The 20,553-nt window shown below is 46.9% G+C and overlaps 1 protein-coding gene across 1 annotated transcript; it reads right to left on the bottom strand.

Annotated features, from left to right (window-relative positions):
* Positions 1–665: 665 nt before the first annotated feature.
* On the bottom strand, positions 666–19,878 carry PDCD1 (programmed cell death 1). Its single transcript, XM_054983494.1, has 5 exons — positions 19,791–19,878; positions 14,256–14,579; positions 5,762–5,929; positions 4,022–4,056; positions 666–878 (listed from the first exon to the last, which is right to left on the bottom strand). Exons 1-5 carry the CDS (start codon positions 19,873–19,875, stop codon positions 699–701), a joined length of 792 nt encoding a protein of 263 aa, XP_054839469.1. The 5' UTR covers positions 19,876–19,878; the 3' UTR covers positions 666–698.
* Between the last annotated feature and the right edge of the window lie 675 nt (positions 19,879–20,553).

The following is a 20,553-nucleotide window of genomic DNA, read 5'->3' on the forward strand; positions in this document are numbered from 1 at the left end:
CTCTCGGGTGACCCTACAGAGCTAGATGACCCACAGCACCTTGGATTGTGTGCCAGAGATCATAGCACCAGGCGTACATGCTTTCCCTACCCCAGCCCAGCAGAAAGTAGACCGAGGCATTGTGTACCAGACATTTACTAGGGTAAGTGCACAGCCTTGCACGTATGGGTTGCAACCCTCTGAAACCCTCAAGTTAAAGGAATAAAATGCTCCCAGAACGTGGATCACTAAATTCTCACAAGACTTTGATATATGGCTTCGTTTGATCCCCAAATTCTTTGAGCCCAGCGCTCAGAAACACCCATGCGAGCATGCAAAGAAGGAGCGGGAAGCCCACGGAAGATCTTGGAGAGCCACCAGCAGCCAGACTAGGCGATGTTCAGCTAAAAGGACTGGTCAGTACAGCACAAGGCAGCTTTGCACATTTACAGCCCAGGATTCGGCTTTCCACATGTGGGTTCACTGTTCCAAAAGAGCTGAAGTGCTCTTTTGTGCACATGCGCAGTACAATTCTTATCCCGCCACAGCCAGCCTTCTGTGACTGAGGGGCCAGACTTCGGATTCAGAGGCAGGGAGTTGCCCATCGCTTCTCCTTTTGCAAATGAATCACGGGCGCCATCGCCCAGCCTCAGTCATTCCATCCCAAGATTTCCCATGAAGAAAAGAGTTGGCAAGGGGGGCCTCTTTCCTCCGGTGCTTCAGTGCAGCTGTGTTCTGCTCAGGCAGTACCGCTGCTTTTTGGACTTCTTGCACGTGGGGAACACGATGGTGGCATATTCGGTCTTCTCTGCCGGAGGGTGCTTAGGAGGGGCTTTTCCATGGAATTCCAGGATCCCATAATCCACAGTGAAAACGTTGGCTGCAGGAGACTCTTCGTCCTTCGAATAAAGCAAGAGAGGAAGACCTTCATGGATGTTTGCAAACATTATATGAAGTATTTATAAAAGGAGGTTTGGGGGGATGATGTTGACATCCCGAGCATTAGAAAAGATTTAATTAATAACCTCCTAATGGCTGGAAAATCTCTTTTGGCCGCTAACTGGACGTTTCCAAAAGTCCCGTCTATTGACAGTTGGTTTATTAGAGTTTGGGACTATTACATCCAGGAAAAGATTTATGATTTTATATATCAATCTCAACATTTTCCAAAAGAAACTGATTTCATGTTAAAATGGCTCCCTTTTTTAATTACTTATTAACTAATTACATGCACCCTCCAAAACATTTATCGTTTGTTTCTTGGTGATTTTGAGCAATATAATTTATACAAGGTGTAAAGAACCTTCTCTTCTGTATAGTAATATCACAGGGTTTTTTTTAATTGAATTTTATCATTACTTTGTTAATGTTATACTTGGAAGCTGGAAGTATACAAGAAGTTATTTGCTCTTTCTTGTGTTATAGTTGACTTTATAGTTATGTAATTTGCTTTCTTGTTTATGCATTGTATGTTGTTTTTAAAGTTAATAAAAAGTTTTTTAAAAATAAAAGGTTTGGGGCGAGGCCATGGCTTAGTGGAAGGGCAGTGTCTTGGCATGTGGAAGGTCCCAGGTATCTCTGATGAAGGACATGGGAAAGACCTTTGTGTGAGACAGCGTCTGCCAGTTAGAGTAGGTAATACTGACCTTAATAGGTCAATAGTCTGGCTCAGTGTAAGACGGCTTTACCTGGAAGTTTTTTGCTAACTTCTGGGCATGGAGCAGGAGTCACTGAAGGTGTGCTGTTACAGCAGAATAGAGATGCCTATGTATTGACAATAGAGAATAGGGTCTGCCCTTTAAAGGACAAACTTATGGGAAATGTAGTCTTAACCAATACTCCCCTAAGGAAGGGCAGGAACTGTGTTTTTTTAATGATATCTCTTCTGCCCTTTGTTTTGTATTCATCCCAAACAAAGGATGTACTCTCTTTAAGTATTTGAAAGGCTGTCATGTGGAGGAGGGCAGGGAGCTGTTCCAGTTGGCAGCAGAGGGTAGGACCCGAAACAATGGGCTTAAATTACATGCACAAAGGTACCGGCTGGATATTAGGAAGAACTTTTTCACGGTCAGAGTAGTTCAAAAGTGGAACCAGATGCCTAGGGAGGTGGTGAGCTGCCCCTCACTGGCAGTTTTCAAGAAAAGGCTGGATGAATATTTGTCAGAGATGCTTTAGGCTGATCCTGCACTGGGCAGGGGGTTGGTCTGTATGGCCCCTTCCAATTCTATGATTCTATGTAAAACTATATTTTATTTTTACCACTAGTACTGAATAGATCTGGCTAGTAAAGACATATCGTCTCAGTTTGAACCATGCGTGCACGGCTGCTTTGAACTGTAAGTAAAGATTCCTTTTGAAAGCGAGATTTAATGGTGGTGTGTTAAAAACTCTCCAGAATCAACTAGGCTTAGCTGTAGTGTGGAATAGTGGGGGGGGGGGGTAGTTTTGAATTTCCTGCATTGTGCAGGGGGTTGGACTAGATGACCCTGTAAGTCCCTTCCAACTCTATGATTCTATGATTCTATGACTCTATGGCTACTTCCACACACATTGGATAATCCACTTAACATTTGAAACTGATTTTCCATGTGTGGAACAAAAAATCCACTTCCAAAGGATTGCGAAAGTGCATTGAAAGTGCATTATTCAACGTATGTGGAAATGGCCCATGTTCCTGCGGAATTTCTTACAAAGGATTAGATGCAGTATGGAAGAAATGATCTGTCAATACATCTGATACGCAACCTGGACCCATCTGTGGATACTTAAATCAGCAGTTTGGGGCCATGTAGAGGGAACAAAGGTTTGTCTACAAACTCCCCCAGGATTGCAGAAAAGTCTGGAAACTTTGGGGGAAAGAAGGAGGAGTTGAATATCCCCAAAACAAAGGAATGCTGTCCAGCAGCAAGGAGGGGAGGAGGGGTCAGCCGAACTTGTGCACCTTGATGCAGCCGGAATGCCCACTGGGGCATCAGTGCTCACAACCAACAGCAGCCCTACCTGTTCTACTGACACAGCAGAGTGACAGTTGGACAGGAGAAGAGGGCCAGGAGCTGTTGCCACCACCACCCCCTCCCTGCTGCTGCTCCCTGCAAAACAGTGGTGAGGAAGACAGACAGGTGGGCAGTGAGGTGAGAGAAAGACAAGCAAAGGAAATGGCAACTGGGCAGGCAGAGGGCCAGCCAGCCAGTAAGAGAGTGGATGCGCAAGTGAGATTCCCCCTTCCTGGAAGTATGCCTGGGGGTGAAGGAGCAGGAGCCCAAGCCACAGCAGGCAAGCGAGTGAAGTGGGAGAAGAAGGGGTCCCCACCCCACTTCATGAGTCTTGCAGGTCTCATATTGTCAATGTCTTTTAGCAAGGTTGTTCAATAGAGCTTCCAGTTATAGAAGTAGTATACCTTGGAGCACCAGATGCTAGGAACAAATGGGCAGGGGAAGATGGCACCCTTTGCGCTCTCCTTGTGAGCATCTGCCTGGATGTTCTTGGAGATAGGCTGCTGGGAGGATGGACCTTGCTACAACCCAATCAGTTCATTCCTATTCCATATTTTAAAAGCTCACTGCAAGGAGAAATGTAGCACATCAGGGTGAAAAGTTTTGTATTATCTTCTCTCTGGTGCAGATGTTTACTGCATGTAGGGAGCTTTCTCCATGAAGGAGCATTTAAAAATATGATCCCTTCTGTACTTGATAATAATGCCTGAATAGGTAGCGGCACCAAAATTAAACAGAAGTCCGGTGGCACCCAACAGACTAACAAGATTTGCTTCCAGCAGAGGTTTCCATGAAACCATCTGCTGGAATAATCTTGTTTGTCTTAATAAAATCTCACCTGACTTGAAGGTACCAACAGAGCCCTGTTCATACCAAATGAATTTTGGGAACAATTGTAACACAGAAATATGTCACAGAAACGCTCCCAAAAACAATGCTGTGGTCAAACTTGCTTTTAAAAGGCTCCGATGTCTAGAGTCCTACTTGTCTTATGCCTTCCTAATGTTGCAGACACGGCGTGACAAAGCTCTGCACAACAAGAAACTCACCAGGGGGGCATTTTCAGCCGGTGGCGTCCGTTCCCCTGCAAAATAGTTGAATAGCATTCGTTAACTGTTGGAGCAAGATGATGCCATGGCAATAAAATATTTCATTAGCAAAGCAACATTTGTACTCTGTGTGTGTATTTTATTATCAAAGCAGTTCTCGTAGTAACATTTGTATTCTTGGGCAGTATAATTGCTCACTTCAATAAGGCAAAGAGTTTATACACAACTGTCTCTTTGACAGCAAATCTCGTTACTTGCAAACAAACAATCTCTTCTATGACAGCCAAAAGAAGCAAATACTATCTGTTGCTTTAAATATGTGCTTCTCTGTACTAATACTATCTGTTGCTTTAATTATGATCCTACTGGTAGTTCTGTGTTGTCGAATGTCAGTCCTAGAATTGCTTCTGTTCTGTTGCAGCATTTCTTCAACTCTGTTTTGGATTCCTGCTAATGCTCTGTCTTTGTAAACTTGCATTTATATACCCTATGGCATTGTTTATGGAAATGTCCTTGATATTGACTGTACTAATCTCATGCTCTGTAATCTACCTTGAGTCTCAGTGAGATAGATAGATAGATAGATAGATAGATAGATAGATAGATAGATAGATAGATAGATAGATAGATAGATAGATAGATAGATAGATAGATAGATAGATAGATAGATAGATAGATAGATAGATAGATAGATAGATAGATAGATAGATAGATAGATAGATAGATAGATAGATAGATAGATAAGGGTGTTGTGCAGAGTTATGGAGGATATATCCCTGCTGGTCCATCTGGTCAAGTCAGTGTCCTCTTTCCAAAAATGGCCAGTCAGATGCTGAAAGGGGAGCCCACAATTAGGGAAGGTGACGTGTCCGTATCATTAAATACGCAACCCTCAAAACTGCAGCTCCCTGGAGCTCCTTCCGGATGGGAAAATGGGGTTGGCGGGAGGTTTTCCATTCCTCCTCGTTTGCCAGGGTCTCTATCCAAATCAGAACCCAATGCACCTTTTTTTTCTCTTTAGTTACGGCAAATTTTGAATATATTTTTCCATTCGTTTAATTTAATTCTAAATGCAGTGCTTGTAGAAGCCTCAGACTAAATCCAAATGTATTGTTTATATAAGTTGGTATAAGTCTCAACTCAATTTCAAATGCAGTGTTTGCATAATCTTTTGTTATGCACTTTCTATTTTCATACCTTTTCTTTTTAAATAATATCTCTATTTTTTTAAATGCACCTGAGAAGCTGCCAGAACACATTTCAGAGCTGAGCTGAGAGCATACCCAGGTGCAGGCAGATCCTAAGCCAGTGGCAATGAGTGTGAGTCTCTCTCCATGAGACATTTGACACGTGAAGAACACGTGTCAGGACCAGGAGACGCAATGTTAGCCATGAAGGGTACTTTAAAAAGACAGAGACAGAGAGGTGAAACTGACAGAGCCTCCAGGGAGGCGAAGATGAAATTAACAAACCCTCTGAGGAGCAATCTCCACCGGCTCTGTCTTTTTAAACTACCCTTCCCAGATAACATTGTGTCTCCCTACTCCTGATGAACCCATGCGGAGGTGTCTCATGCAGAGAGACCCTCTGTCTCCTGTTAGTGAATGCCACAAATCAACTACTCCTTGTGTGAAATCATAACACTTCCTATTCGATCCATAATTGACAACCTCGGATACATGTAGGGAGTGGTGGTGAACAGGGCAGGAGCAGAAGATGCGCAAGAAACCTGAGGCATACCTTGTTTTCCCTTGATAGCATTAAAGAGGAAGATGCCCAAAATTCCAAGACTCAAGATCAGCCCAGCTCCACCAATGAAAGCAAAAGGCATTCCTTTGCCATTCTCTCCGCTGTCATACTCTTCCTCTTTTTCCTGCATGTCAGGTTCGATTGTAGTGTTGGCTCTTTCTAAGGAAGAGAAGCAGAAGGTAGAAGGTTAGGTCTGAAATATCAGCTGAGCGCCCAAACTTAATCCCATTGGAAATCCCATACACGCCCTGCTTCCCCAAGAGAGATCCAGGGCAACTTTCTCAGATCTGTTGAAAAGATAATGGAAACTTGTTTTTATAATGTTTTTACTGTTTTTAATTTGTTGTCAAACCGCCCTGAGCCCGTCTGATGGGGAGGGCGGTCTAAAAATGTAAATAAATAAATAAATAAATAAATAACTTGCTGCGTTTCTCTAGGATTCTATACATCAATAGATGAGCAGACAGGAAGCAAAGCGGTGCACAGGCAGGCAAGTGCTAAAGCGGGATTATTTTCCCAGAACAAAACTAGCATCTTCATAACCTACTGGTTTCCCTGTTTTTCGGAACAAGGTAAGCCATGTGGAAACGGCCAGGCAGGGAGGCCGATGGGTGCAGCTGAATACTGGCCTCAACCAAATGCCTGGCGGAACATCTCTGTCTTGCAGGCCCGCTGAAAGGACACAAGGTCTTGGTGGGTTTGAGTATCCTCCGACAGAAAGTTCTACCAGGTTGGGGCCAGGACTGAAAATGCCCTGGGCCTGGTCGAGGCCAGTCGAGCCTCCCTAGGGCCAGAGACCACCAGTAGATGTTTTCCTGCTGATCTAAGCGCTCTCCTGAGTGTCACTGATATGACACGCTAACCACTGCAGCACACGTGATGATGCAGGCATTTCAAAGAGGCTAATACAACTCTACTCAGCTATCTTGGCACAACAGAGCCGCTCATGCATTGCCCCTTGCCTGGCATCATTTCACAGCCAGTAGACTGACAGGACCAAAGGTCCAAAGAGACCAGTAACTCCATACATATACACAGCAAACTCAATGCTGAACCATACAAATTGCACAGGCTGGAGAAGACGGAATGGTCGCCCTGGGAGCCAAGGAGGGAACAAAGGTCTCCCGGGCAGTTGGCAACAGGTATGCGTATGGAGTAGAATCTATAGGAAATTTTTGTTCAATATACTGCACTATAGCACTTGCACTTTCATAGAAAAATAAAAAAATATTTTGTTATTGGTCTCTTTGGACCTTTGGTCCTGTCAGTCTACTGGTTGCTGAGACCTTTCCCCTGTATTGTTGTATCATTTCACGGCCATCAGGGAAGAAATGCATGATGGGAATCTCCATCACCAAGACACTATAATTTCCATGGCAACTATTCTTAAGGCATCCACATTGGTGCTAAACTTCAGTGTCTAACTGAAGAACGTACTGCAAACAAAAGGATGTGTGAAATATGACGGGGGTGATATTTGCGTAAATGACTCCACTTTTACATAGGTGATATCACAGGCAGGTACTTCCCCCCAATACAGTTTGTTTTCCTACGTGACTTTCCAGAAAATAATCTGCCCGTTACATTTTTAGCCAGCCCTCCTTTAAGGAGCTCAGAGGGACAGAAAAAGATATCCCCTCCTCCAATTTGGCCTCACAACAACCCTGTGAGATAAGATAAGATAAGATAAGATAAGATAAGATAAGATAAGATAAGATAAGATAAGATAAGATAAGATAAGATAAGACCTCCCAGGGAGTTTTAGGACTGAGTGAGGGTTTGAGACTGGGTGTCCATAGCTCAGCACCCTAACTGGTGCACGCTGATACCAGGGTGACAAACCACGAAGGAAAAGACAGAGTGGAGTGAACTCAGGGGAAGGGGCATTCACCTCCTTTGACACAGTCACTGAGAGCCAAGCTACAAGTGATGCCTGACATAGGTTGGACACTTGTCAGCTCCCCTCAAGTTTTGATGGGTCTTGCAGCTTGGCTCTCCGACTGCTGTCCAATGGACTTTTCAACTGTCACTTGTCCAACATTCCGCCAAGCTGCCTACATTTCCCATCAAAACTTGAGGGAAGCTGACAAGTGTCCAACCTGTGTCAGGCGTCACTTGTAGCTTGGCTCTGAGCCAACCTTTAAAGACTCAGCTTGGGCAAGGTTTACTAGATTTTTCACCTTCCGTCTGAATAATTCCGCACTGCATTTTTCTTCCTTATGAGTTCTCCACGAGTTCTCCAGAGAGCCAACCTTGCTCTGCGCAGACACTTATCAGATTGGCCATTGGCTTCGATTCAGGGCTTTTTTTTCTGGGGAAAGAAGTGGTGGATCTCTCTAGTACCTTATGTGCACAAGCGTGAAGCGTCTCCCCCCCCCCGTGCTGGAAACATGTGATAATGTCACTTCTGCGAAGTGATGTCACTTCCAGGAAGTGTCGCTGCTGCTTCCTGGAACTGACACTGCTTGCCGGAAGTGACGTCTCTTCCTTTTCACTGCCACTGCCACACGAAGTAGCAACTGCTAGAGGGTATTAGGGACTTTAAAAATGATTAGAGAAATACATGGATTAAAGGTCTATTCACAGTTATGTGTGGATGAAAAGTCTATTCCATATCATGATGAGTGGCAGTGGGTCATTTTCAGGAAACATTGTTTTCTCTAGTGTATCTATTTTGAATTTATTGCAGCACCATTATTTAAAGGAAAATAAGGTTTTTTTCCAGGCCCCAAATCAAATTATGAAATTCATTATCTGTGTAATCCAAAGCAACACCTTTCCAAGCCCCTGAAGTCAATGGGTTTAGAAGGCTGTAACACTATTTAGGAATGCTCTCTCTCTCTCTCTCTCTCTCTCTCTCTCTCTCTCTCTCTCTCTCTCTTCTCTCTCTCTCTCTCTTTCTTTCACACACACACACACACAGACACACACACACGGAATTAATCCTGTAACTTTAAACACTTGAAAAATGGAACACTGGCCGTTTCCACACCTTGAATAATCCACTTTCAATACGCTTTAGTGCACATTTGTAACTGATTTTCCATGTGTGGAACAAAAAATCCACTTCTAAAGGATAACTAAAGTGCATTGAAAGTGCATTATTCAACGTGTGTGGAAACGGCCATTGAGCCAAAAGATGTGAAGGAAGGTAAAGAAAGGAACGAAGAAAAGACATGGAAAGAGAAAGGGAAGGAGGGAGGGAAAGAAAGAAGCAAGGAAAGAAGGGGGGAAAAGAGAAAGGGAGGGAGGGAAGAAAGGAAAAGGCCGGGGAAGAGACCAAGGAAGCAGGCGGCCCAGGAGAAGCTCTACCCGGGGAGGTGGCACCCGAATCTTTGGGCAACCGGGATGCGGCCACCAGTCATGTGATCTTTTTTCAGAGGTGCCGGATCTCGGATCCCGGGAGATCCCGCTGAAAAAAAGCCCTGCTTCTATTAAAAAATGAGTGTAAATGGGCTCGGAAAGCTGTGGGCAGGGGAGGAGGAGCTCCTCTGTTTCTCCCAAGCTTTTTTCCCCCATGCAAAAAAAGTGCGGGGGTGGGGAGAATTTTCCCCGTTCTGCTGCCGCACATGCACACAACAACACCACGTGGAGCAGCAGAAACGGAGAAATGTCTTCCCTCCACACTATTCTTGCATGCAGGAAAAAAGCTTGGGAGAAAGACAGGAGCTTTTCTTCCCCCAGTGGCAGCTTTCTGAGCCCATTTGCTTTTTTTAATAGAAGCCAATCCCCGAGGCAATGTGTGTCTGTGCAGAGCATGGGACGGCTCCGTGGAGAACTCGTAAAAGAAGTAACTGAGAGCCTCGCTACAAGTGACATCTTACACGCGAACGGCACGTGATCATTTTCGCAAGTCTTTCTGGGAATTGAAGTCCCTCTCCCCCACCCCTTTTCTTTCTGTTCCTTCCCCTCTCTGTTAGAATGCCTGCCTGAAGAGACGGAGAAAGCCTGCTTTTGCAAATCGCTCCTCCAGTCACAAGCCTGCTCTCAATGATCTTTGGGGGTGGGCAGCTGCAACTTTCTCAGCTTTCTCCAGAGCACCTCCCCCCCAGCAAGACGATTAGCAAAGTTGCAGCTGCCCGCCCCCAAAGATCACTGAAAGGACACTAGGACTTCACCAACATGTCAGCTTTCTCCAGAGCGTCCCCCACCCCCCAGCAAGATGATTTGCAAAACCTGCTATCGTAGGCTTTCTCCGTCTCTTCAGGCAGGCATTCTAACAGAGAGGGGAAGGAACAGAAAGAAAACGGGTGGGGGAGAGGGACTTCAATTCCCAGAAAGACTTGCGAAAATGATCAAGTGCCATTCGCGTGTAAGATGTCACTTATAGCGAGGCTCTGAGACTGTCAAACGTAAGGTGCATGTCTCCTATTCATGATTGGAATGTGGGAAGCGTCCTGTGGCCCTTCAGCTGTCCAGCAGAGGGCACTGGCGACAATGTGCTGGCATGAACCATGTGGCCAGTCTGCAACCACATGGCAGAACTCTTTTTGAGCATTCATGGTAACGCATAGGCAGAAGGAGAAGGAACGACTTTGATTGGGCATTCCCTCCTGCCTGGTGTAGTAGGCCAGAGGCAAAACCCCAGCCACAAAGGAGCTACAAAAAATTGGGACTTGGTTGGTGGCATGCTGATTGCCACCCAACTGTGTGTGTGTGTGTCCCATTCCCCCAGTGGGAGTGGGAGATCCCCCACTTTCACCCTCCGCCTCCTGCCTCCACTTACTTGGCTGGTGGGGAAGGAAGACACGGGAACAGGCCTCCCGGACGCACTCCTGGGGCAGCGCGATGATGTCACTGATGTCATCACACCACCCCAAGGGCACTCTTGCACTTTTCCATAGGCTGATTTGGGCCCCAAATGGACCCAATTGGGCCTGTTTGGGGCCCAAACTGGCCTGCTGAGAAGCGCACTCCCGTGCCTGCGCAGTGACATCACTGGAAGTGACATCACCAGAAGTGACATCATTGCGCAGCTGCGGGACTGTGCGTGCACAGCACACACAATGAAAACAGTAAGAAGGGAAGGAGGAGGTAAGAGCCAGGTTTCCTCTCCCTCCTGTCGGGAGGGTAAGAGGACCTGGCAAGCCTAACACACACACACATACAATATGAATATCTCAAATATTGTACTTCTTATTTTCATCTTTAATTATTTGGGGCCACCCAAGTCATACTTTGCCTAGGGTTCCGGAAATCCTTTGGTCGGTTCGGCTTTTGACACATTCAGACACGTGCATGTTGGTTGATGACTTCGACCTGCCACGTGTTCTATCGGTATAACAACAACAACCACGTATATGCCTAACTAACAACTTCAGTAATTCATTTATTTATACATTCATACATGCACAATGCACATAATAAAAGCTATTTATACATACAAATCTTCACTTCCCACGTGGAAAATCCTTTGCACAATTGCTAAAAACAGGTTACCTAAAGTGCTGGTGCTACAAAAAAAGTTGTTAGTTAGGCATATACGTGGTTGTTGTTGTTATACCGATTTTATTACCATTGCGTTACTCTCCTTTGCTGCTAACTTGTTCTATCAGGGCAACCCAATGTTGATCCCCTCCCTGCTGCTTCTGTGGCCTGGCATGTCCTTAACTCTCCTCTTTTGTACCATATCCCAGGGAATGGCCCATAGCTCAGGGGCAGAACATATACTTTGCATGCAGAAGGACCCAGGTTTCATCTCCAGAAAAAGCTCTGAGGAAAATGCCTTTCTGCCAGAAAGGTTGGAGCGATGCTACTGGTCAGAGTATGTTTGTGATAGGTTAGATGAACGGAAAGCAACTTTAGTAAAGCAGCTTGGATAGCAGGGCTAGGAAAGGCTGCCATTAATCGGACTAAACAATACTGGGCTAGATTGACCAGTAGCCCAGTATTAAGGTATCTTTTCTGGGAAAAGAGGTAGTGGTAGCCAGCACAGGGGGCAACTTCTGGCAGAAAGTGGTGCCCCCGGTGCCACACGTGCACACGCAAAGTGCGCACATGCTTCCAGTACCACGCAATGATGTCACTTTGGGTCAGCTAGAACAAGGGGGGAAGTTTTTTAAAGTTTAAATAGCCCTCAGTAAAAATGGTCACATGGCCACTGGCCCCGCCCCCTGATCTCCAGACAGAGGGGAGTTTAGATTGGCCTCCACACGATCTCAACTCCCCCCTGTCTGGAGATCAGGGGAGAGGCCACCGGCCATGTGACCATTTTCAAGAGGTGCTGTTCCACCACGTTCCAGTTGAAAAAAAGCCCTGACCACAAGTATTGAATGGATTTGGCTAATGAATAAAAGTATTTAATTCAGTTTGAACTATGTCTGCACCAATATGAACTGTGAAGAAAACCCATTTGAAAGCCAGAATCTGTAATGTCTGTGCGCTGAAACTTTCCCCAAACTAGCTATGTAGCTGCAGTACGGTGATAAGCCCCTATTATAGATTTTTTAACCTCCGGATGGGGCATGGAGTTCTTCTCCTAGAATTGCAACCAATCTCCAGACTACAAAGATCAGTTCCCCTGGATAAAATGGCAGCTTCCAAGGGTAGACTCTATGGCGTCACAATCTGGCTGATCTCTCTCTCCACCCCAAACTCTGCCTTTCTCAGGCTCTGCCCCCAAATCTCCAGGAATTCCTGTCACCCACCCAGCTTCTCTTTATTTGATTTTTTAAAAATTATTTCCTTTCTATCAGTTCAAATTAGCCCGGCAGAATAATCGCCCAATGGATTTCAAAGAAGGCGGCATAGCATAACATTAACCAATCACAGGCATCATAGGGGTGTGGCCTCGCCATAGCAATTTAGCAAAACAACGCTATAGCAGAAATCTGATGAAAAAATGAAAAAAAAATGAACGCGATGTCGTCATCGGCGACGTCGGATCTAAACCCGCCCCGTATTGCGTGATTTTACCAGAGATGTGGACGAAGTACAGCGCGAGGCAGCAGCAGTAAGAGAAGGGATGTGAACACAGACTGGGACATTGCGGGGTAGAATCCAGCGCGATTAATGCACATGAAAAGCGGAAGGTAGGGAAGTGTGGATTCAGCCCTAGTTTGGTGTAGTGGTTAAGAGCGGCAGGACTTGAATCTGAAGAGCCGGGTTTGATTCCCGACTCCTCCGCTTGAAGCCAGCTGTGTGACCTTGGCTCAGTCACAGCTCCTCAGAGCTCTCTCGGCCCTAACCATCTCATTGTTGTGGGGATAATAATAGCATACTTTGTAAATCGCTCTGAGTGGGCATGAAGTTGTCCTGAAGGGCGGTATATAAATCGAATGTTATGATGATGATGATGATGATGATGATGATGATGATGATGATGATGATGATGATGATGATGATGATGATGATGATGTAGGTTTTGGTCCTTAGGACAGCTGTAGTATAAGGCGGCAGAGGCCTGGGGGCAGTGTCACTTCATATTGCAGATGGAAAATGATAAAGAATCAAATTTAGGTATGCTCCCCTGTGTTAAAGACTCCTTGCAAACAGAAAACCAACTCAGAGAGCAGAAAAGGGGGGTAGAATTTCTCACCCTACTATACTAGTTTTCTGTTTCCATGGTGTTTTATGCAGATTAACATGGAGAACGGGAATCCACCTCTTGTTAGAGGGGGGGGGGGTTGTTTGTTTTTTTTACTTTTGGTAAGGAGCATGTAATAGCCATTCCCAGCCTGAAGCATGAGAAAGGAACCGTCTGGCTAGCAGGCAAAATAGAAGCATTTTACATAAACACATACATAATAAAGGGAGAAACAAATTCAAAGCGGATGAAGACAGGAGCACGGAGGCAAGAGTGCCACAATGAAGAAACATCTGCATCTCACAAAGAGAGCTGTGGCACTCGAAAGCTTATGCGACGATAAAGTTGGTTAGTCTGAAAGGTGCTTCTGGGCTCTCTACTATTTTGCTACTACAGACTAACATGCAGGGCTCATTTTGAGGGGGAATGCGCCAGAACGCAGTTCCGGCAGTTCCCCAAAGAGGTCACATGTCAGGTGGCTCTGCCCACCTGACTCTCGGCCATTTGGGGCCTGTTTCATCCTGGATTGGGGCCGAAACGGCCCGGATCAGGCCTCTGACGGGTGGTGGATCACTCTCCTGTTCAGCAGCGGCCCGATCCTGACCATTTTGGGCCCCTTTTCGGCCATTTTCAGCCCCTTTTTGCCATTTGGGGCCCAATTTCAGCCCTGAATGGCCAGGATTGGGTCCAAAGCAGCCAGGATAGGTGAGGTCAGGGGGCGTGGCATATGTAAATCAGTTATGCTAATGACACACTTCCGGTGCTGTCAAGGAGCATGGCATATGCTAAAAAGTTATGCTGATGAGTTAAGCTAATGAGTTCCTCCTGCTCTTTTTCTACGAAATGACCCCTGCTAACACGGCTAACTCCTCTGGATCTATGACCATGAAGAAGACGCATGACAGAACCACATGTAGCTACCCCTGGGATTATGGTAAGGACCAGAACAATCTACCAGACCTGTCACTGTGAGGATACACCTGTGGCTTTCAGTCACCGTCTGGGAAGACGACATCGATATAAGCACGCAGCAATACTTCCCCGCGTCTTTCTTCTGTAGGTCCAGAATCTTCACCTGAAAGGCGTGTGAGGAACCCACACGAGAAATGTTGTACTTTCCACTGTCCTTGTTTTCTTTTAGCTCGGTGATCTTCATTCGCTGGCTTTCATTACATTCCCTGTACAAGTTCGGATTATATTCGGAATGATCCACGTTGGAGAATTGGCACGTGAATACGGCAGCGTCTCCTACAGGTTTCGTTAGGCGTAACGGCGAGCAGGTCACTGACGAGACAAATGAAAAAGCACATCACAACGAGCTTGGCAAACTGGAGGCAGTGGTTAACTTGAATCATTTAATTCGTAATTAATCCATTAACACAAAGGCGATTAGTCAGCCAGTGCAGAGGGATATCTGGTGGCTGATAGGATGTATCTGACCCTTGAAGTGATTGCGGCAGCCTTAAAAAAACTCATGTTTTTAAATTAATTAACATTATCTATAACCTGCATTCCTTGCTGAGACTCAACGGTGGATTATACAGAGTAAGTTAATACAATCAACAGCAGGGGCATTCAGTAAACAAGGCAATAGGGTATATAAATGCAAATGTGCACAGATTTGAGAACAAGCAGAAATCCAATATAAAAATTGCCCTTATTTTTAAGCAGAGGAAGCAAAAACGTTTACATGTTCTAAGCAAATAACCCAGAGCCATACCTGGGTTCTTTTGGTACCTAATAAATTATTGTGCATCTCTACAGAATTTTTTTTTCATATTTTCATTAGAGGGTGCACAGTCATGTTAGAGTGAACAAACTTCTCTTCAGTTGGACAGGACCTCTAGGGTCATCTAGTCCAACCACCTGGAGAATGCAGGAAATTCCCAACTACTTCCCCTCCCACACACACACAGTGACCCCTGCTCCATGCCCAGAAGATGCAAAACACCGGATCCCTGGCCAAACTGGCCTGAGGAAAATTGCTACCTGACCCCAAGGCGGTGATTGGCCTTACCCTGGACATGTAAGAAGGGGCCACAAGAACTAAGCACTGATGTAGCCCTTCCTGCCCTCCCCCCCCCCCACCATGATCTGCCCAGGTTCACAGAATCAGCATTGCTATCAGATGGCCATCTAGCCTCTGCTTAAAAACCTCCAAAGAAGGAGAGCCCACCACCTCCCGAGGAAGCCTGTTCCACTGAGGGACTGCTCCAACTGTCAGGAAATTCTTCCTGACACTCAGGGCCAAGCTACACATGACGAATGACACTTGAACGGCAAGTAGATTGAGTGGAGGGCAAGTGAAAAGGGAGAAATACACTTGCCGTTCAAGTGTCATTCGTCATGTGTAGCTTGGCCCTGAGAGATCTCTGTCTTTTGGTGCTACACCTCTGAAGATGCCAGCCACAGCTGTTGGCGAAACGTCAGGAACTACAATGCCAAGACCACGGCAATACAGCCCGGAAAACCCACAACAACCATCGTTCTCCAGCCGTGAAAGCCTTCGACAATACATCAATTCTTCCTAATGTTTAGCTGAAAACTCTGAAAAAGCTGGTTTAATTTCAGCCTGTTGGTTCTGGTCCGACTTTCCAGGGCAACAGAAAACAACTCCGTGCCTTCTTTGCCCGCTTCCATCATCTTTGAGTCAAGTAGTAAACGTTGCTGAAATTGATTAGAGCAGGAAGAAGAGCAAGATCAAGAGGAAGGAGTATCTTCCACACAAGATGTAGAAGATGAACCTCGGTGGGAGGATGTGGGGGCACGTGTGTGCAGTGCCACAGGTTTGCTGTGGCCACGATTTTGGAGAGGGAAGTGGACGCTGGAGGGAAAGGTAGGGAAAGGGGGGTCCGGGAAATGAGAGAAAATCTTCTCCAGTCTCTGACAGACTCCTAATCAAGTTGGTTTCAGGTGGGTAGCTGTGTTGGTCTGCAGTAGAGCAGTAGAAGAGAGTAGTTGGACTTTAAGGTGCTACTGGACCCGAATGTTGCTGATCAAGTCGGTGGAATTACAAAAAAGAACTTAGGCTCCAGAAGACAAAATGGCGGTGAAGAACACGGAGCCGGGAAGCCTGCCACATGGAATCTTTGTGGGAGCAGTGCGACCTAATGATCAGGGCCGGTGCCAGAGTTTCTGGTGCCTGAGGCCGGGGGGGGGGGCAGCTTCATGGCTGTTGCCGCCCCTGTGCACGCATGTATGTGCACATGCATGCACATGCAACCAGACTGCTCAGTTGCCCCGCGGTGGCAACAACACAGGGCAACTTAGAGCTGGACCAAGAGACAAGGGTCGCGCGAGTTTTCTTGGAGGGATGGGACGGAATAGTGACAGAAGAAAGCAAAGAGGGAAAGAAGAAAGCGGGAAGGACCTAGAGAAACAGCTGCCCCTCAGGGTGTGTGCTTTGAATGAGCTGCTGAAGACGCAAATCCTTCTTCCCGGCACAAGCCCCCCTCCCCACCCCCGACGCGAGGGCGCCCTGGGAGAGAGCAACGGCAGCCCACCCCGGAACGGTCTTTGGGTGCCCTCGCGTCCAGCAGGCTAGTCTCAGGTGGGCAGCCGTGTTGGTCTGCGATAGAACAGCAGGACTGGAGTCCAGCACCATCTTAGAGACCAGCGAGATTTTCAGGATGGACGCTTTTGAGAGTCAGCTTTGAGGCAGAAATCTGACCCAAAGCTGAACCAAAGCATAAGGAATTAAACACGACATATCAAATGAGGCAGAAATTTCCTGGTAGAGCAAACCTTCAGCAAAACATGCATTATGGCCTCACCACACGTGATGTTCTCCCAAGGGTCTACCCAAAGCATATGTGCTTCAAGTTCCCGGATGGGACCTCTAGACATACATAGCCTGATTTGGATTAGAATTGTGGCCCAAGAGAAAGAGCTTGAGCCCCCCCCCCTTTCCTGACCTGAAATGGTCTCAAAGAGAGTGCCGTTTTCCCCATTGCTGGCTCCACGTGTACTGATGTGGTACATGACGGTTTTCCCACTACCAAATAGCCAGATAGCACTACCCAAGAAACAATGTGAGGGGTTGCCAGCTTCAAGTTGGGAAATTCCTGGAGATTTGGAGGGGGGGCCTGGAGGAGGCAGGGCTTGGGGAGGGAAAGGACCTCAGCATGGCCTCATTCCATACAGCCCACCCTCCAAAGCTGCCATTTTCTCCAGGAGAACTGATCTCTGTGGCCTGGAGATCAGTTGCAATTTTGGGAGATCTCCAGCCACCACCTGGAGGCTGGCACCCCTGATGCATAAGCACTTTCTCCCCATCAGGGCTGCCAGAGCTGGCTTGGGAAATTCTTGGAGATTTGGGGGGGGGGGGTTGAACCCGGAGAGGATGGTGTTTGGGGAGGTTAAGGGCCTCAGGGCCAAGCTACACATGACGAATGACACTTGAACAGCAAGTGTATTTCTCCCTGTTCACTTGCCCTCCGCTCAATCCACTTGCCGTTCAAGTGTCATTCGTCATGTGTAGCTTGGCCCTTAGTGGGGTACAATGCAATAGATCACGCACCCTCCAAAGCAGCCTTTTTCTCCAAGGGAACTGATTTTTGTCACCTGGAGAGCGCTTGTAATTCTGTGAAATCTCCAGCCACAACCTGGAGGTTATACAAACAAAACAGGAGGCGCCTTCAGTCCAAGGGAGCAAACAACAATAGTGGAAAACCACAGAGGAAGGCAAAACGATAACAATTTTAAACAATAATGGGAATTACAATGAATGAGTCTGTATACAATCAGTATAGTCAATCAATTTGTACAATAAAGGAAAAATTGAATGAATGAGTATGTATACGCTCAGTATAATCAATCAACAAAGCAAAAATTACAGATGCAGTGTGCTGGACCCAAGCACTGTACATCTTCTAAGCGCAAACATGGACTGAAAGGAACAACAGTTCGTCAGAAAATTCATGACGGACAAAGCCAAAATCAAACACAAAGTTCCTCAGTCCTGGAAAGTCCAAACGGATGGTGCCCAGAAGACATAAATTCCATGAACAGAGTCCCCCCGCCCGACATTCAGGGCCGGCAGGTTCCTGATGCTTCCAACGGTCTTCCTCAGGTGCGGACGAGCATCAAACACAGTAAAGGTAATCATGATAGCACCAAAGAGTCAAAGGTCCATAATGGCGATCAAGTGATTTTTCGTTTGTTGATTGATTATACTGAGTGTATGGCCTGGAGGTTGGCAACCTTACTCCCCATGCGGAACGATCTTGATCCAAATCAGGCCCCAGGCACCTGGGATTTGAGCTCCCAGCAGGGGACTCACAAATGCACATCTAACTGACAGTCCTCGTGGTAGCCCTGCCTAGACCCAGACCTGAGGACCGCGTACCACGCAATGAGCCCTTAACTACAGCCATTCCAGTTAGTATGGAAGCAGCCGGCACTCCCTTCCCGAAATGAGCCGGAGCTCTGTAGTAGGCTGCCGTACCCGCACTGCATCCACACCTTGTTGGATATTGTGCTACCGCAAGGCTCTTCTTCAGTCATTTGCCACCGGACTGTCTTGCTCAACCAGGAAAATCCTCTTGTGAAGGACTACAAGACCTGGTGATGTCTGAGATCCAAGCTACAAGTGAGGAATGACACTTGCCTGGCAAGTGAACAGACTCACGTGTATTCCTCCCTGTTCGCTTGCCATTCACCTGCGCTCCACTTGATCAAGTGAATGGCAAGTGAACAGGGAGGAATACACGTGAGTCTGTTCACTTGCCAGGCAAGTGTCATTCCTCACTTGTAGCTTGTCATTCCTCACTTCTAGCTTGGCTACTTGTAGCTTGTCATTCCTCACTTGTAGCTTGTCATTCCTCACTTGTAGCTTGGCTCTGAATTTAGCTCCAGGAAGCAAACACAACAGCTTGGGGGGGGGGAGCAATTTAAATCAGGAAAATGCCATGGAGGAAATGGTTACACTCCCTCCCTCCCTCCCTCCAGCACCACAGCACAATTCTATTTTTCCCCAATGGCTCTTGGCATTTAAAAGGAGGAGATCTGATTACGGCCCTCCCTCTGTCAGTTTGACCAAATTCACCCCGCGCGCCATAAAGCAGTTTTCAGTTCCTCTGCATAAGCGAAAAACATGGCCATTTTAAACCTATGTGCACCAACTTGGTACAAGCACAGAAAAAACGGTTTACAATCACATCCCCACCTTCCTGCTGTGGCATAGTGGTGAAGTGGTTGGGCTGTGAATCTGCACTCTGCTGGTTCGAATCCCACTACCGCCAAGAGCTCCTCAGGTGGCCATGGGAAAGCCACGCCTCACATCCCAAGCTCCCCGTCTGCTTTGTGGACATAATAACAACACTGACTTTGTTCGCTAAGTATGGCACTGATCTGTCCAGAAGGACATTAAAATCACACTGTTATTACTCCTGTGCTTTACAAGGTATGTGATGTTTCGGCCCTGATCCTGCCAGCTCCCAGGTTGTAAGCAAGCGGCGCAGTCGTCCTCCTGACCAGCCCACTCCCAATACATACCCGATTGGTTGACCACCGGTGCAGACCTGAACACGAGCAGCAGCGCCCACGTTTCAATCATTACCGCCAGCTGCAGGCTCTCCATGACAACTTCTCAAAGGCTGGGAAGTTCTCCAAGGTCCCCCTTCCCTCTCAACCCAACCTCAGAATTCAAAACTGATCAGAGAGGCAAACACTGGCCATGGGGAGAGCCGTGGGCTGGCAGAGGCAGTCACTGTGCCACCGGCTCTCTGGTAGCTGCTCAAGAGCAGCCAGGCTCGAAATGAAACACTCCCATCTCTACCTGCAAGGGTTCCCCTCCAGGCCTCCCCGCCCACTTCTTCCTCTGCCTCCAACCAGACCCAGTTTCACACGCTCAGTGCGCTCAAAAGGAAATTGCAGCCTCTTGGCACAAAGAGTTTGAAGCACAAGACCACAACGCCAACCAGTTCTAACCCCACACATGGCACATTTGTTTGGGGCAAATTGCTGGGTTCGCTCATCGACCGTGAAGCCACAGCACAGACGGCTCACGTCAGGAGTCAGGACTCAAGACGTGAGAAGAGACACATTTTCCCTCTGGTTGTTCCTACACAACCAGAAGTCAAACAAGTTCGCTGGCAGAAGTGACGAGGTTGCAGACTGCAAACAGCGTGGAGAGAATGATTAGGAAGAAATGCTTCTCTCTGTTTTGCAGCGCTGGAATTTCTGGTCTCGGGAGCTGACGGATATCTAACCTATACAGATAGTTTCAGTTGGGTAGACGTGTTCGCCTGCAGTAGAA

Source organism: Eublepharis macularius, chromosome 6 (genome assembly GCF_028583425.1).
Source record: "Eublepharis macularius isolate TG4126 chromosome 6, MPM_Emac_v1.0, whole genome shotgun sequence".
In the NCBI taxonomy this organism is placed as follows: Eukaryota; Metazoa; Chordata; class Lepidosauria; order Squamata; family Eublepharidae; genus Eublepharis; species Eublepharis macularius.

What these genes read in the sequence shown, in the direction of transcription:
- PDCD1 (XM_054983494.1), bottom strand. Translation starts at nt 19,875, where the DNA reads ATGGAGAGCCTGCAGCTGGCGGTAATGATTGAAACGTGGGCGCTGCTG. An exon ending in TGCTATCAAGGGAAAACAAG is followed by an intron (nt 4,057 to 5,761) that starts GTATGCCTCAGG and finishes ACTATTTTGCAG; the next exon opens with GGGAACGGACGCCACCGGCT. An exon ending in CGGCTGAAAATGCCCCCCTG is followed by an intron (nt 879 to 4,021) that starts GTGAGTTTCTTG and finishes CTTTATTCGAAG; the next exon opens with GACGAAGAGTCTCCTGCAGC.